General features: G+C 42.7%; 1 protein-coding gene across 1 annotated transcript in view; it reads left to right on the top strand.

Annotated features, from left to right (window-relative positions):
- Window positions 1-18289, top strand: part of BMPR1B (bone morphogenetic protein receptor type 1B) — a 464772-nt gene that overhangs the window by 428870 nt on the left and 17613 nt on the right. The window contains exons 7-10 of the mRNA XM_075544005.1: window positions 380-476; window positions 3040-3178; window positions 14302-14494; window positions 15828-16125. Of these exons, the coding sequence (XP_075400120.1) occupies window positions 380-476; window positions 3040-3178; window positions 14302-14494; window positions 15828-16125 (727 nt within the window). The remainder of the gene's footprint in view (window positions 1-379; window positions 477-3039; window positions 3179-14301; window positions 14495-15827; window positions 16126-18289) is intronic.

Genomic DNA, 18289 nt, shown 5'->3' with positions numbered 1-18289 from the left:
AGACTCCTAAAGGTACCTCAGCAGAAAGGACTGGCAGAAGTCACGGCCATTCAAGACCTCGATGCAAGCCACCGCTCTGCAAAGCAAGGCAGTTATGAGTCAGTATTGACTTGAATGCTGCTGATTTGGTTTCGATTATAGCCATTTGTTGGTTTTATCCAATGGTAAACCTGTCCTTTCCAGAGAGAAAGGAACCCAAGTCTTTGAAACGCCTGTCTAGAGGGATTCACGCCAGTGGAACTGTTTGCTCTTGAATATAGGTCCACTCCCCACCCCCATCAAAGTAACATGGTAAAAGAGCATTTCGCTCAGAGCCGTTCTAAATGTGTGAAAATATTCTCTGTAAAATTGACTCCCTTTACTCTCTTTTTAACTTCAGACTTTGTGGATGGACCGATACACCACAAGGCCTTACTGATATCTGTGACTGTCTGCAGTTTGCTCTTGGTCTTTATCATTTTATTCTGTTACTTCAGGTAAGTTTCCGGCAGGTAGAAGTCAACTTTTGCGTTTGGGGTATCATCTTTATGTTTCTATGTTCCACCTGCTTTCGCCTGATGACGTTTTTGCCACAGATTTCGTTATCCTAATTAGATCTTCTCTTTTGTTGAAAACATGAGTTACTGTTGATAAATATTTGTCCCAGTGAGGATGTAAACACATATGTATCTCATTTCTGCCTCAGACATAAAAACCACACTGATAAGTTTCATCCCTGGGGAAATTCAGTTAGTAAATTCAGAGACTGGTTGCTACTGAGGTTAGTTTTTAAGCAGAGGAGTACCTTTGTTGAAGTTGACTTTCATGATTTCTTTCTTCCTGTGTTAGCACTGAAAGAGGGTGGAGGTGATGCCCTGAACAGAGACCAGGCTTTCCAACAAACAGACCAGAAGTCACCCTGGGAGGCATGGGCTTGATTATTTAGGGGAAGGTTGCTTACAGAGATGTAAGATTGTGTGTCGCCCTGGGGTGGACAGCAGGGTCAGGGTTTGGTCCAGACACTGTCCCCAGCAAGCAAGGGTTTGATGCTATTGTTTAAGGCAGGGAAGAGGAGTGGAGTTTGTGAGGCAGGCCCGGGGCAGGTGTGCTGACTGCAGGCTCCCTGGGAACTGCCCTGCAAGGCCAGTCTAATTGCTGCCTGGAAATGGCCTTGGTGGGAAGGTGAGGTGGGCGGGGGATGTCAGCTCTGGAAGATGAAGCCTCCAAATGGAGAGGTTGCCTGAGGGAGGCCATGGATGGACTGCAGGAATGCCGGTTTACTCTTCAGATGGTACAGATAATTTGTAGATAAATTATGGTAACATCAGTGATAAGTTATACATTGTCACTGTTAAGTGGGTTCGTTACAAACTATTTGTGTCACTTGAGAACTTCTTTTCTAGTTTGTGACATATAGACTGCCTTTGAAACTTGCTCCCAATGCTTTTTGAACAATTTAATATTTATTTGTATTTATAAGATGACTATTCAAAAGGATGATGGATTGATTCAGATAAGTTATTTTCTAATGGAAGATATTGCAAATTATGGCAAATAGTTTCTAAAGCCTAATTTTATATTATTTATGTGTCTGGTGATAATTTCTTTTAGAAAAACTAATACTAGACTAGTCCCAAAGAGTTAATAAAGATTTCCAAAATGTCAAAATCTTCCAAGATGCAATTCTGCTCCATCCCCCTACCCCCCCACTCTCCACCCCCGTCCCCACTCATCCCTGGAATGTATGCCCTCAGTCCCTGGGCTCTGTGATTCCCTGCAACATCCCACATAAAGCCTTGAAACAGAGGAAATGTCTCACCTGGTGGTCGTTGCTGTTCAGTCCTGAACCCAAAGGTCAAACAGAAAGGAGCCAAATGCAGGGTCCACAGCCAGAAGCCAAAATAGTTCAAAAGTCACATCGAGGGGTCTGGCTTCCAGCAAATCTCAGTCCGGAAAGAGAGGCCTGGCTTTCCAGGTGATGTATTGTGTTTTAGAATAGAGGGTGGTGCCAGTACATACACCCCATCCAAGGAAAGAAAAGGGTAATATTGAAGGCAAGTCCTCTACTAAGGCAGAGACAAAGATGCACCCAGGGAAGCAAAGGGTGAGACTTGGTTCACACCCGCTACTAAAAACCACAACCCACACTCACCTCCGTCAAGCCAATTCTGACTCCTGGCAGCAGTCCAGTAGAACTGCCCCTGTTGGGGTCTGAGACTAGACCTCTCTCCTTTAGTAGAAAGCCTCATATTTCTCTTTTGGAGCTGCCAAGGGTTTTGAACTGCTGACCTTGCACAAAGCAGCCCAGTGTGTAACCACTACACCACCAGGGGTGCCTCCGTCTGCTAAGGTCAGGTATTCATCCCACCCTAAACCTGCCCATTAGTTTTACAAAGAATGCTCTCCTTGATGGCAACATATGTACAGTGTGTTTAATACAATTGAATGATGGCTTGTGATAAGATTTGTAAGAGGCCCTCCCAATAAAATGATTAATCAAGAAAAAAATGCCATACAAAATGGTACTATAGCCACAGGTATATACAGAGTCTGGAATTATATCACATAAGGAATTATGGCTAGAAGGGTCATACTGACTATAGCTCAATATGTTTTTCCCCATAAATTAACTTACAGGAGGTAGTTATCTTTAATGTACTTTGTAAACCCAAACTTTGCATCTTGATTTGTTTGAAGAACTTCAAAGGAAAAGATGTTAGGAATATTTTCAGGATTTTAGGATCTCAGAACTAAGAAACATAGTCTAGTCTGCTGGAATACATGTGGTCAAAAAGACCAGAAACGATGCATTGCAGATGATTGGGAGTGGGTCAAAACTTATAGTCCAGTTTAATTAACGTGTGTGTGTGCGTGTGTGTGAGTGTTAGTAAAATAATTGTGATTTATTTTGGAAACCATATCCAATAGTAGGAAATATCTAAACACTTAATCTCATATTGCGTTTCTGTGTTACAATAAAATCTGCTGTTTGTTTTATCTGTAGTGGTTTGCCCCTATCAGTGCATTCCCTAATAGGTACTGTCCTCTCGCCACCTTTAGGTATAAACGACAAGAAACCAGACCTCGGTACAGCATTGGTTTAGAACAGGACGAGACTTACATTCCTCCTGGAGAATCCTTGAGAGATTTAATCGAACAGTCTCAAAGCTCAGGAAGTGGATCGGGCCTCCCTCTGCTGGTAGGAGAAGCACATATCTCAGATGGAAAGGAACTGTCCGGGGATCCCGGTGTCTTGAGATTGGTACAGGACCGACAGGGAAGAAGTTATGAGCAGACAGGTGGCCACCAGATCGCAATGCAGGCTTCCTGATAACTTCTTGACCTTGGGGGTTTGGGGAGGAGGGAGCAAGGTGATTTTCTCTTTTATGATTGAAGTGTATGGTTACCATTCTGACCCACAGCCGTTCTGATAAAGAGCAGATTAAACATCACTAAACTTGGATTCATCCACCCTCTGTTCTCAGTAAGGATTTCACGGCTGCTCAGGGGCCAGCTTTGGAAGTGGAAAGCATTAGGAGCAATTGACATCTGAGTGCTTCGACAAAGGGAACAGGCTATGTTTCAGACCTCGGTTTATGTTTCAGGGTGAAACCTTGGCTTTTCTGTGCAGAAGAGGTTTAATGTTTTGATGATTAAACCCACCAGTCTTGGGGAGTGTCAAGGGTGGTGGGGGGGCTAATCCAGGGTACTTCCCTTAATCAGAAAAGTGGAAACTTCGTAGACTACCTCCTGTCCTCCAAAAGAGTAAGAAATGAAACTGTTGGGATTTAGGATAGAGATGGCTTTTTAAATGAGAAAACAATATATTCCTTAATAAACTCTTTCCATGAGTTTTCTGATATTTCCTGCTTCTGATTTGGGATATCTGACCTACTTGAGTCCTGGGCTGACCTTTTATTTGTGCTGAAAATAGCATGTTTAGGCCCAGGCAGAAAGTGACCTATGAACGAGCCATTCTGAGCAAACTGAGTGATAGTTTTAAAAGTTTCACTTTTATGGTTGGTAGATATTTTTGTTTGTTTGGTTAGTTTTTTAAATTGTTTTATTAGGGGCTCATACAACTCTTATCACAATCCATACATACATCAATTGTATAAAGCACATTTGTACATTCATTGCCCTCATCATTCTCAAAACATCTGCTCTTCACCCAAGCCCCTGGCATCAGCTCCTCATTTTTTACTCTTGCTTCCCCCTCCCTCATGAACCCTTGATAATTTACAAATTATTATTTTGTCATATCATGTACTGTCCAACATCTCTCTTCACCCACTTTTCTGTTGTCCGTCCCCCAGGAGGAACTTATATGTACTTATATGTAGATCCTTGTGATCAGTTCCCCCCGCCCAGTATCACCACTCACACCACTGGTCCTGAAGGGATCATCTGCCCTGGATTCTCTGTGTTTCCAATTCCTGTCTGTACCAGTGTACATCCTCTGGTCTAGCCAGATTTGTAAGGTAGGATTGGGATCATGATAGTGAGGGAGATGGGTGTAAGCATTTAAGAACTAGAGGAAAGTTGTAATTTTCATCGTTGCTACATCGCACCCTAACTGGCTCATCTCCTCCCCGGGACCCTTCTGTAAGTAGATGTTCAGTGGCCTACAAATGGGCTTTGGGTCTCCACTCTGTATTATCCCCCTCATTCACTAAGGTAAGATTTTTTGTTCTGATGATGCCTGATACCTGATCCCTTCGACACCTCGTGATCACACAGACTAGTGTGCTTCTTCCATGTGGGCTTTGTTTCTTCTCAGCTAGATGGCTGCTTGTTTACCTTCAAGCTTTTAAGACCCCAGACGCTATATCTTTTGACAGCCGGGCACCATCAGCTTTCTTCGGTTGATAGATATTTTTATCCGCAAATTGAGGTGTAGCTGGTATAATTATCTTTAAGATCTCTGTTGTATGTGAATTCTTAAACAAAGAAAAACCAATATGTAAAACCGCCTTGGCTGCTTGTGAATCCGTGGCTCCGCCCTCAGTAGGGAAACCGTTGTCAATCCTTCCCGTGTTTCCCCATCTATGTTCCCTTCTTGGGTACAAGCATTTGGATACCCACTAGTTCTGTGGATACTCTTTCCTTGAGTGCCATGCCTGGGATACAGACTCACGCTTGTGCCCCATCTCTCCTCCCACCCCTCGCACACCTGTTTCTTGAGCCCTAGTATCACTGAAGAAATGGCTACTTACATTCCATGTAACGTTTGTAGCATCCCTGTCATTGTCCATGCATCTTCTTAAAGGGTGTTCCCTTGAAGTATTTCTGAAGGTGTAGCTACATTGTACTTCTATGCTGAGCCAGGCCCTTTAGGAGCTGTCTTAACATTTGGTCCCTAACAATTTCTACCTGTTTAATTCCATTAAATTATTATACTCTAGGCTGTGCAATAATTCTTGTCATCCTCTTCCAAATTATTCCACCACTATCCCCACAAACTCAATGGAGCCAATTGACAAACTCCCTCTTTTTTACTTCTCTCACTCCTGGGAGCCCTTAATAATCTTTGTTTTCTGCCCATTTGTTTATGTCCTGTTCAGTGATATCTTACAGTCTGCCCTTTGTGATTGGATGATTTTGCTCAGCATGATTTTTTTTGGGGGGGGGGGTCATCAGGACTGTGTGGCCAAGAAATAATTCATGGGATATGTGTGTGCCACGTGGTGTTTGCTCATTCATCTTAATGATAGACATTAGGTCGTTTCCTACTTTGGGCCACTTTGAATAGTGTTGCAATGAGCATTAGTGTGTATGTGTCTGTTCTTGGGTCTATACTAGATAGGGAATGCTGGGTCGGAGAATACTCAAAAAGCCAACTTCACTGCCACGGAGTCCGGTGGGTTCCGAGACTCTAATGGTTTCCTGCAGTAGGAAGCTCCGTCTTTCTCCTGAGGATGGGACCATGCAGATCGCAGCCCATTGCATAACACTACCCCACCGGGCTGCTCAGGGTCATATAACAGGTACCACCAAACTATTTCCCAGTGTCTGTACTTGACATTCTCTCCAGTAAAGGAATGCACTTTACATTCCCCGTTACCCCACCAACTTCCAAACTGATGACCATCAAGTGGATGTCAACTCACAGCGACCCTGTAGGGCAGGGAGAACTGCTACTGTTTATGGGGGTAGAAAGCCCATGTTCCTCCTGAGGAGAAGCTGCTGGTTTCAAAGTGCCAACCTGGTGGGTTGCAGCTGAACATGTAACCACTAGGTCCTGGAGGATCCCTGGGTTGTTTTTTCACAGCCTCGTAAACACCGACTGCCTTCTCTCACACCTTAAAAAAAGTCATTGCCATGAATGACGGTGGGATGGTATCTCATTGTGGTTTTGGTTGGCATATTCCTATGGCTCATGCTGACAGATCATTCAAAAATGACAGAAAGGTAAGCCAAGTTCAGTCAAGGACATTGAACAAGGGACATCATTGTTTTAAAATTAGGAAAGAGGGCCGTCAGGTTCGTATCCTTTCACTATCGGTGTTCAGTCTGCATGCTGAGACGGTAATCCAGAAGCTAGACTCGCTGAAGATCGGAGGACGTCTCAGTCATAACCTGCAATAGCAGATGACACCACCTTGCTTGCTGAACGTGATGAGGACTGCAAGCACTCCTGATCAGGACCGAGGGTTACAGCCTGCTATGCAGATGGTACTTCGACATAAATGTATCGCTTTCAGTGCCCACAGCTGGATCAGGAAACAGCATCACTACACATGGAGTGCCCATGGAAGCCGCAGCCAGGAAACCAACTCAGCGTGCACCGCCATGGGCAAGTCTATCACAGAAGATCTCTTTAAAGTGTTGAGAGAGAGAGAGAGAGAGAGACTGACTACTCTGAAGACTAAGGGTCTCTTGATATCTTTCTGATGTATTCTGTGGTGTGTTCAGTTGCCACTTGTCTGTGCCAGAGCTGGATAGTGAACAAGGAAGAGGAGAGAGTGGATGGTGTCTTTGAAGTCTGGCGTGGACCGCCAGAAGAAGGAGCCACCTGGGTTGGAAGAAGTCCAGCCAGATTCCTTCTCAGAAGGGAAGATGGGGGACTGCGTTGCATGCACTTGGGACCTGACACCGGGGAGACAGCCCCTGCAGAAGAACATCATGCTTGGAAAAGTCGGGGTCAGCAAATTAGAAGACCCAACATGAGACAGATTGACACAGAGGGCTCAAAGAGGAAAGATTTCTTAAGTCTTCAGCGAGACAAAGACAACACAAGGCACAGACATGTCACCGGGCTGAGGTGTGTGGTGGGGTCACAGTGAGCATGAAGTCACAGTGGCATCCGAAGATTCACAGTCAGGACACAAGTTAAGCAGGGCATGAGGCAAAGGACAGTGTCACAAATGCATGATTGGTGGCAGATCAGTACATTGTCGTTCGAGGTAGGACTTCAGAAGAGGGCACAGGGCTGTGATTTGGGACACATACATTATGCTACATAGAAGAGCTGATGAGATTGGTTCAGGGCCTCTGACCAAGGCACTCAGGGCACCATTGATAGACGTGGCTAATGACTATGCAAGCCCAGCGGTGCTATCAGGGACTGCCCTTCCCTGACCTGGTTCCAGAGCGGTGGAGGTAATCCACTTGGCAAGGCACTCTGCTGAGGGTGAGATTAACATCCCTGGTGGCCTGCCAATCACAAGGTCAGCAGTTCAACACTACTCCCAACCACTCTAGCAGAGGAAGAGGAGCCTTTCTCCTTTCGAAAAGTCTCAGAAGCCCACAGGGGCAGTTCTCCCCAGTCCTATATTATGAGTTAGCATTGACTCCATGGCTGTTAGTTTTTGTTTTGTTTCAGTTATTTTGTTTCAGTTTTATTTTGTTTTGTTCAGTTTCAGTTTTGTTTCAGTTATTAATTCGAAGGAATTTAGTGGAGGCTTAATCTGCATGGGCACTCTGAAAATGTATTTTGAGTTATCACTGTCATTCATAGCCTTTGGCAAACTGGGGTGCTCAGAATTTAAGCTTCAATACATTACTAAAATAATTTCAGAATTGGTATTAATCCATCCCTGTTGTTAAATTGGAAACTAGATTTTACCCACCTGTATTCCCAGTGCTGTGGCCGGACTAATAGGAAGGGTGTCCTCATACTTAATTTTTAAAAATTCTATCTCACAGGGTTAATATCTTTGAAAAATCCATCTTCTTTCTGTCATGTTTTGTTAGCTGCCCTGATTCATTGTGACTCTGCAAATGGATTTTGGGATATTACTGTCATTCGTTGTGTTCTGCAAACCCTGGTGTTCAGAATTTAAGCTCCACTTTTCTGTGGACCAGCAGGCCCAGCTTCCCCAATTAAGTGCCCAGAGGCACCCTACTCCATAAACCAGCTTCCTGCACAAAGCACTCAGCTTGACTTGCTCCGTGGGGTAGGAAGTTCACCACTCTGTTCCATGCTCTGGCTTCTGGTTCTGCTGCGGATCCTCTGATGGTGTAACTGTCATAAGGACCCACAAAGTTCACTGCACGGGGCTCATGCTTCTCCCGGCCCTTGCTGGTAATGATACTCATTCTCCTGCTTCTTCAAGGGCTCACTGTGTACACAGCAGGATGCCACTCTAGGCAATCCTGTTCACAATTACTCACAGATGAATCAATAGCTAACATAGCCCCACCACCCCAACTTCTTCCAAGCCCATGTAGGAATAGGTTATTTGGTGGGCATTAGAGACTTGCTAAAAGAGTCACATTAAATAACTCACGGCCCCTGCAGTTTCCACTGCTCCAAAGGCAAGAATATCCCATCACTCTAAGATATGTATCTGTTCGTGCACATCTCTCTGTATCGTATCTAATGAACTCTGTCTTGTGTGTCTGTCTTCAGTTGTCTGTTGAGCTGTCTCATGGCAAGCCCGTAGGTGTCATAGTACTTCATAGTGCTTTCGGTGGATGCTTATTTGGAAGTAGGTTTCCTGGCCTTTCTCTTGAGGTGTGCAGGACTGATACCAACCTCCTTTCAGAGAGCCACTGAGCATCCAATACATCTGCATCACTCTGGTCCAGTGTGTGTGTGCATGCGCACATTCATAAACACACAGAAGAGAAACAGAGGCCTGGCATATTAATAAACATACGTATGTATGTAGTCAGTAAAAATAGTATTGCTTTCCTTGCTGTTATTTATACCCTATTTACCTGATCTTACAAAACAACACATAATGAAGGAAATTCCTAAATAATAGAAATTTAATTCTCTTGAAGTGAACTCTTTGGTAAAAACTTTGCAACCTGTTACATGGATTCAACCTTGTTAAACTGTTTTAAATAGTATATATATGTATGCAGGTGTGTGTGATTTGGGACACAGTGGAGGACATCGCACTATGTATTTTCAGCTGCAGGCATTCGGGCTACACATCCCCAGTGTCCATATCTGTATAGAGAATGAAACTTTAGAGACTGCGAGGTGTCTGATAGCCAGATAAATAGCATTTCTGAAGTAGAGATTGCTGTTGTTGTTAGTTGCTGTTGCATTGACTGATTCATGGAGACTGCCCATGTGGGTAACAGAACTGCTCCATATGTTTGCAGGCTGTGCCCGTGGCAAGTAGATTGGCAGACCTGTCTCCTGAGCATCTCAGCGTGTGTTCGTGCTGCCAGCCACTCTGCTGGCTGTCAAGCACGTCACTCTTGATGCTCTAAGAATGGATAGAGACAAACTCCATGTAAATCCTCTTACATTCAGCCACAGCTAGCGTCTAAGAAATAATTCTTCCAAGTTCCAGAATCACATTGACTGTGATTATATCTTACGGCTTTATCATTTATGCAATCACAATTGCAAACAAAATGTGTATTTAAGAATGTACGGTAGTGTGAAAGTTCACCGCACAGAAAGACCAGAGACATTTATTAAATATCAACTCAAATAAATCACAGAGTTGTACATGTTGTAAGGCTATATTTTCAGAACCCTTGATGCTGTAATAAATCTCAGAGCACAAATGTATTTTTAATTTCTGAATATAATTTAGTTACCCTTCATCATTGAGATAAGTTACTTCCGTTCTAGCCACTGTCAATCCATTCAGCATTGTCCTTGAAGTTGTAAGATGTATTATCATTGGAAAAGAAGCAAATGCAAAGCTGTTTATATGAGAAGACATTCCATAAAGTTACATGAGCAATGCTTCACAACGTATATAAATAAAACATAATATTTGATGTTGGACGCTCCTTATCCGGCTGTAATTTACCTGTCTGTGGAGTTCACTTTCAGCTCCTAGTTCCTCGGTGCTGTTGAGTGGATTTTCAACTCCTCATTTGCAGCGTAGAACCACGGTCTTGAGGCTCTCAGGCTGTGATCTTTACAGGAGCACAGATAGGCTTCCATGGGGTCGCAAGGCGGGTTTGAACCCCTGACCTTTTGGTTAACATCTGAGTGGTGCTTAGCTGTCATGCCTCCACAGCAGATATTGGTGCTAATTATTATATACATTTTCTAAATTTTTGACACCTAAATTGGCCCTGAAATTCTCTTTTTCAGTTAGATTTATGATTGCAGTAGCACAAAACCCAGGAAAAAGAAAAGGCCCACAACTGAGCCAAATGACTTCACTTTGCTTGATGGAAAGTATAGCTTACAACGTGCGCCTTCCAGTTTCCTCGTCAGATCTTTTGCCAGAATGATAATCACTGTGCGCTACGCCTTGCTTGTCTCTCATTGGCATCCAAGGTCATGTATGCTTAGAGTAGCAGTTCTCAACCTGTGGGTCGTGATGACCCTTTGGGGGGGTAAAATGACCCTTTTACAGGGGTCGCCAGATTCATAGCAGTAGTAAAATTACAGTTATGAAATAGCAACGAAAATCATTTTATGGTGGGGGGTGGTCACCACCACATGAGGAACTGTATTAAAGGGTCACGGCATCAGGAAGAGAACCACTGACTTAGAGACCTTCTGTCATGAATTGACTTGATGGCAGTATGTTTCGTTTTTCAAATTTTTCTGTCCTAAAAGACAACCCTCGGGGTTAGTGATGGAAAAATATTTGATATTTTTTAATAAGTGGTCTTTGTCTGCTTAAGAAGGTGAGCATTGTACAATGGCCTATTGTTCTTCCAGTCAAGCCTTTTACATTGTAAGGGGTCCTGGTGGTGCAGCCAGCTAAGCATTGGACTAACTAAAGGCAGAGAGGTCAAGGTCCCCACCTGTGCTCCCTGATAGAAAGATGATCCCATATGCTTCAGTAATGATTTATAGCCTCAAAAACCCTATGGAACAGGTTTACTGTGCTAAATTCACTATGACTTGGGATTGACTTCATGCCAGTAAGTGTTTATTACTTGTACTGAACATATATTTATTAATTTTTCTTGTTCATGCATAAGTGGACAGAGATTAATTGGCATTTGCAATCATGATGGCTCTCATTAATTTATCACTATAATCTAAAATTATTTTGGTTTTGAGTTTGATTAATGTGGTTTGATGCACATAAATTTGAAATAGACATATTTTCCATTGAAAATGAAGTAGTTTTGGTCTTTATCACAATTAGTGCCTTTTAACTTAGCTCTGTTTTTCATTTCTTCACTCTCTTTGCATCACTTTGTGTTAGCATCTGAGGGGGCCTTCAAAAAGTTCGTGGGAAAATTCCATTGCTTTCATTCCATTTGTCCACAAACATGTTGTCTCTCATATTTTGTTTCATCTTTCCGTCTTTGTGGTCTTATGTTTTTGGAATGGGTCCTATTAAAAGTATGCGACCAGATTTCTTAATTTAAAAATGTGTTTCAATCTCACAGTGCCTGTCATTTAATTGAAATGCATGGTTTTGGAGAATTCAGATATATTTAGCTTTGTTTCTAATGTTTTCTTCTGCAGCATTTTGCCTCCTTTCTCACCTCTTTTTTGTGGTCTTATTCTCTTTTTAGATTTGCTTATTTGTTCCATTTCTTATGATCTGAACATTTTTAGTTACATTTCAAATTTCATATCTTTAAACCTAGATCTATTTTCAGTCATACTCAGCACACTCAAGACTCTTAGAATAGCATTACCCCCAGATTTATGATTACTTCTTTTTTCTTTTAGGTCGCTGTCATTTTTGTTAGTTATTTTAAGATTTCTGTAAGTTAGACATCTTATTATCATTATTATGTCCAGACGGTGTTTGTGTAGACTGACTTAACATGTTAATCAGCTTGTTTGCCTTTTCTTATACCTCACTTCATTTGGGGTCATTTTCTTTATTAAAATGCATACTACATTCTTAATTGAGATATGCCGATAGGAAAGCTGCTTTCCCTTTTATTTTAAAAGTTTTTAGTATTTACTTTGCTCTCATTTTGTGGCCACGTGCTTATGTGGACATAGTGCGCTGGAGCCTTCCCTTTAACGCGGTGCTCTGGAGATAGCTTGCACTGGTTGTTGGTTTATGTGTTGTTAGTAAAAGGGTGGTTGAGCACGACTGGGCATCTGTCTTTTTTCCTCCACTTTCAATCCTCTTTGCTTTGAGTACTTTAGTTTTATTATAGTCTACTTAAATATGAATTATTTTTTAAGGACTTGGATTATATGAGAAGACTTCAAAAAGTTTGGTGTGGGGGTAAAGGAATAAAAAGGTCATGGAAGGTTTCTACAAAGATTTTGAAGCTCCCGTGTATAATGTTAAGGAGCCCTGGTGGCATAGTAGTTATGTTTTGGGCTGCTAACTGCAAGGTCAGCAGTTCAAAACCCCCAACCAGCTCCAAAGGAGACAGATTTCCCTTTGTTTTTTATTCTAGTTCTCTCATACTATCTTCATCCCTCCTCCAGTTGGGGAAAGTTTTTGTTTTGTTTTGTTTTTTAATTCTGAAGCTAACGAGTCACACTTTCATTTTATTGTATTTTACCCACGATCAAGTTTGGGGCAGTAAGTTTTTATTCAAAGTGCCAATTATGCCACCAACGTTGTAAGTGAAAAGTATTATGCAAATCACTTTTTCCCAATAAGGAAGCTTTTATTTGTTTTTGGCTGGGAACCGCAGTATGCGACCCATCTAGGGAAAATGTGGTATGAGCTTCACGTGCAGCCTAGGCTGATCCCCGACTCTCTAGCGGGGATCGAGAGGGCCCGTTGCTGCTAAAACTCTGTGGTCCGACCACACGTCTGCGCAGACTCAAAACCAAAGCATTACTACCAAACCAAAGAAACCTGTAAAAACAGAAATATCAAAATATAAAGCTGTTGTTTCTCAATATATCCTGCATTTGGGACTATCCACTCTCCACTCTTTCATTTACACTGCACCTAAACGGGAGAGGACTCCAAACCTCTCCCTGTGAAAGTGCTCTTTGCATCTAGAGAACCAAAGGTAGTCTAGAGGGCCAGGCCGGGGCTCTAGCATGGCTGGGCCTGGTTTCCCGCGACATGCTCAGAGGGCTTCTGGCTGCCCTATAAGACTGTCCAGGTGCATTGGCATGTTGTGGGGGCATTCTCTGGTACCACTTTGGCTGTTTTCTCACCAGTGCAGTTTTTTATATTCTTAAAACTTTTTCCTAACAAGCTCCTGTGACCCTCCCTTGTCCTTTGAAAGAAGTAGCAGATCAAGAATTTGCCTTGCGTTCACACAAAACAGTCGCCATAACTTGCGGAGCCAATTTTCCTGTCTGGAATTTAAGTAGCTCTGCGGGTCCTCATCAAAGCCTCTGGTTGGGCTGGGGTTTTATTTATTTATTTTTGAAGGAGCCTTAAAGAGAAGAAGACAAGTCCATGACCAAGAGAATTGTCTGCAGCCACGCACTGACCACAAAGAGATGTTCACACCTGAGCATGCACGAACCCGAGCCCGGATGGCAGCACCCTGGGTGTAGCCTCAGATCTGCACAGTGCCTGTTTCCCACTCTGACCTCAGTTCTCCTCTCTCCCTCCTCACTCTCTGGGGAAAGATTTCTTTATTTCCTCCTAGTAACTCTAACAGCACATTACCGTTTTTTTCGTGTTGCATTTTGTCTATGAGCATATTGTATGTTCCAGGGATCCCTTCAGAGTATGTAGTACCCCCACCATGGTGGCGAGGATGAACAGAGTCCCATTGACATGTTTCTCCCCAAGAAAATGTTACTAGGTAGAATGAAATAAGTTAATAATCTAGAAGCAATATTTTGAACATTCTGAATCCAAAATCAATCTCAAATATATTTGGGAACTGATGGTACAATTTAATAAGGAAATATAAATAACTCTATGAAGAAAAGTTAGTGCCTAAATCTGTTTTGCATGCAGTAATTGTTTTTCCCTGGAGGAAATAATTAAACAAGTCTGTAGTGCTGTGAGCACACTAACAGTGTATTTTGGGATTTAACAGGTCCAAAGGACTATAGCTAAGCAGATTCAGATGGTGAAACAGATTGGCAAAGGTCGCTATGGGGAAGTTTGGATGGGAAAGTGGCGTGGCGAAAAGGTAGCTGTGAAAGTGTTCTTCACCACAGAGGAAGCCAGCTGGTTCCGAGAGACAGAAATATACCAGACAGTGTTGATGAGGCATGAAAATATTTTGGGTGAGTACAAATCTGTGTAGCAATGTTCAGGATTTTCTAGCATTCATTCCTTGTTTTTTTTCTGTTAACATCTGCATATTAACTCATCTGTCTAGACATGTTAGGAAATATATAGACATTTTTTGCTTGGCACGGGGTCAAGAATATTACAAGTTTCTAATTGGGAGCCCTCATGGAATGAATGACTAACGCACTTCTATGGATGAGCACTGGCTGAGAAACAGGATACTCTAGAGGATTTTTCCTTAAGAGGCAGGGAATGCAAATATAATACCATCACTTCGTTAAGGGTTTGTTTTGTTTTTTAAGAGAGATTTGAAGGAGAGTATTTTTATTTAAATGTTGTAAGAAAGTGTGGGGATTTTATCAGTACAGTTTATTTTTTTATCAAAAACTTGTATGAAAAATCGATTCACTTTTAAAATTTTCAAGGTAAAAATGATCCAGCTGGATCATTCAAGTGGACAGTGTATGCTAACGTGTGTGTGTGTGTGTGTGTGAGAGAGAGAGAGAGAGAGAGAGAGAGAGAGAGAGAGAGAGAGAGAGAGAGAGAGAGAGTGTAGGAGTAGGAGTAGTAATAGTAGTACTAGTAGTAGGTGGTGGTAAGCCATAACTGTTGTAGGATCTTTTTTTGTAACCAGTCTCTCACGGCTGCTGTGTGCAAACTGCTGACTTGCGGTTAGCAGCTCTGTATGTTACCCACGATGCGTCCAGAACTCCTTGAAACATTTAACTGGCCATTGTCATGGATTCTCCTCCAGTTCATCGTGACCCCAGGATCCATCAGGTTTCCAAGGGACCACATAGCCTTGCTTGTCTCTCTCAGAGTCACTGGTGAATTTGACTCTCTTACCTTTGGCTGGGGTCATTGGAAATACTTATGATTACCTTAAAATCATTTAAATATTAGCAACCAATCGGGAAGGAGATCATAGTTTCAGATAGAAACTTTCTTTTTAAAAATCTACCTATATAATTTTCAATGTCTTTATTTGAAATTAGTAATTTCGTGAGTATTGTCATAGCCGTAATCAGAAAACCGGGATGCTCAGTAAAAGTGTGCAAAGGCTAAAAATAAGAACTCCTGGTGGCCCGGAGGATAAGCCCTCACCTGCGAACCTAAGGGTTGGTAGTTCAAACCTTCCGTTAGATCCTTGTGATCAAAGAGCTGGTGATCAGCTCCCATAAAGCTCAGCCTGGGTCCCCCATCCTGTAGGTTGGCGACGAGACAGTATGCACTTAACAGCAGCAGGTAGGACGAAGAATGGTGTTTGAGAAGATTAGTTATGTCTTCTACTGTTCAGAAAGCACTTCCTTCTGTTTTCCCTTTCAGGGTTCATTGCTGCAGATATCAAAGGGACAGGTTCTTGGACTCAGCTGTACCTAATCACAGACTATCATGAAAATGGGTCCCTCTACGATTACCTGAAGTCTACCACCCTAGATACCAAAGCAATGCTGAAACTAGCCTATTCTTCTGTCAGTGGCTTGTGTCACCTACACACCGAAATCTTCAGCACACAAGGCAAGCCGGCGATTGCCCACCGAGATCTGAAAAGCAAGAATATCCTGGTGAAGAAGAATGGAACTTGCTGCATCGCTGACCTCGGCCTGGCTGTGAAATTTATTAGGTGAGTACCAAGCAGAAGCACACTATTTGTTTTTTCCTGAGAATTGTTTTAATGTAGAAGGCATTATTCTAAGCATTTTTTACACATACGAATGTTTCACAACTGCCCCCTGACATGATTGTTTCCTAGGCCTGCTGTAACATAGATAAGCTGTCAGAAAACAGCAGAAGTTAATTGTCCCACAGTTCTGGAGGCTCCTAGTGTGAACTCAGGGTGTTGGCAGAGCTCTGTTCTTTCTGAACACTGAGGATTGTGTTCTGTCTCTCTGTTCCGCAGGCCCCGGGCATTCCTTGGCTTGCAGGTGCACTCTTACTGCCTGTGCTCCCTCTGGGTGCCTTTCTCTAACTCGTCTCCTCTTTCAGTTTGAATTTAGTGTGAATTTACTGAGCACATCAGTTTTCCATTCAAGAATTCCTGCACATCTTGGTCCATCTTATTTGCCACAAGGTAACATTTCCTGTCCCATTTCCCACCGGTGTTTCCAGTTTCCATTCCTCCTCCTGGGCAAGTACACTTCTTACACTTTTGTTCTGAAACTGTATAGGTTGTGCATTTTGCCATTCATTGTGTCTAGGATATGTCGCAGACGCAGAATTTTATTCATTGAATTTTTCTTTGGGAGGAGAAAAGTTTTATTTTCCACAGAACGTTTGCAAGGTTACTCTCCTGATTTTATATGTATCAGTAACGGGCTGAAAGATCCTGTTCGCATTAGGTTTGAAGGGGTCTAGGCGATAGTGACCACTAATGGCAGGGGCTGTCTGGTCAGAAAGCTTCAGACATTTATGAATTGGAAAAGGCTTCCAGGTGCGATCCACTTTATGCCATAAAGGCCGTGGTTTGTAGGACACAGGACTGATAGCTTCTTAGGTGTTATGGGGTAAATGTAAGAAACTAGTACAACACAACCAATACTCAGCACTGTGACGTCGCAGCTTAAACAGCACTCTCACAGCAGACCCAGAAAGCAGAGCATTGCGAAAACGGTGGTTTTCTCAAGCTGGGGAGTTACATGGTGGTTTCTGCCCCGAGGAGGAGGATGCTCAGGAGTTGAGGCTGTGTTTCTGTTTCCCCTGCAGTGTACATCACACACACACACACACACACACACACAAATCAGAGATCAGGGCAGCTCCACTTCTGTTTAGCAGATGATTTACTTGGATGAAATGGTTACTCTGCTTTAAAAACAAACCAAATGATTTTGCAAGCCATTAGTGTAGAGGGCCCATCCAGTGTAGGTTTGGCCTTTTTAAAATGGCCAGTCCCACTTGTGAATGCTTTTTCAAAGAAGAATCTGGTTTGCGGAGAAGGTCACAATGCACAAGCTGTGGAGCTGATGGAAAGTGTGGAAACTAGAACTCATGCTAATGGATTGTCATTTTCAACCCAGGCGAGGACCCTGCAGTGTGATTTCGTAATGGGCCCCACTGAGTGACGGCCGTCACCATTTAGATGATGGAAAATGACAGTTCTTTATCTTTCAAAGCAAAGCAAGAGGAAAGGAATTGGGCTGAGATTTCAGTTAGAAATAGGGACTTCCTGCCAATCAAGATGATTAAATCTTTCTCTTCCTTCTCGATGTTTTTCTCTGACCTACAAACCTATTCATGTCTCCTTAAAAATATATATATATGTAAATAAGCAGGGACTTCTATATCTATCTATCTATCTATCTATCTATCTATCTATCTATCTATCTATCTATCTATCTATCTATCTATCTATCTGATTTCACCAGTGTAATTCCTGTAGTCTCATCATGTAGCTTCTGTGCTGTCTTCTTTAGAAGCTACCTCTTTGAGTGTTGCCGCCACTGACCTTTGTGGACAGATGTCTTCTCTCAGTTTATCCCCAATTTCCTTAGTAATTAACTCTTTCTACCTGCTCCTTCTCCTCCTTCCTTTATGTTTAGTGTTTCTACTGGTTGGCCCTTCTCCCCCGTGGTTCTCAGGTCTCCTTTTAGCTCCCAAATACTGTTTGGACATCTGTATTTCTATTTGGAGTTGACCCCCCCCTCCCAGTTCCCTGTTCGGATAGCCAGGACTTCTTGACTCTGCACTAGTTCATCCTAGAGCAGGAGTTTCTTGACAGCTCTTTCCCTTTGCTCCTGAAACTCTTGCTTCCTCTAATTCTGTCTCCAGGATATCCCTACTTTTCCCAG

This window comes from Tenrec ecaudatus, chromosome 3, assembly GCF_050624435.1.
Source record: "Tenrec ecaudatus isolate mTenEca1 chromosome 3, mTenEca1.hap1, whole genome shotgun sequence".
In the NCBI taxonomy this organism is placed as follows: Eukaryota; Metazoa; Chordata; class Mammalia; order Afrosoricida; family Tenrecidae; genus Tenrec; species Tenrec ecaudatus.
This window is presented reverse-complemented; position numbering and strand designations above follow the sequence as displayed.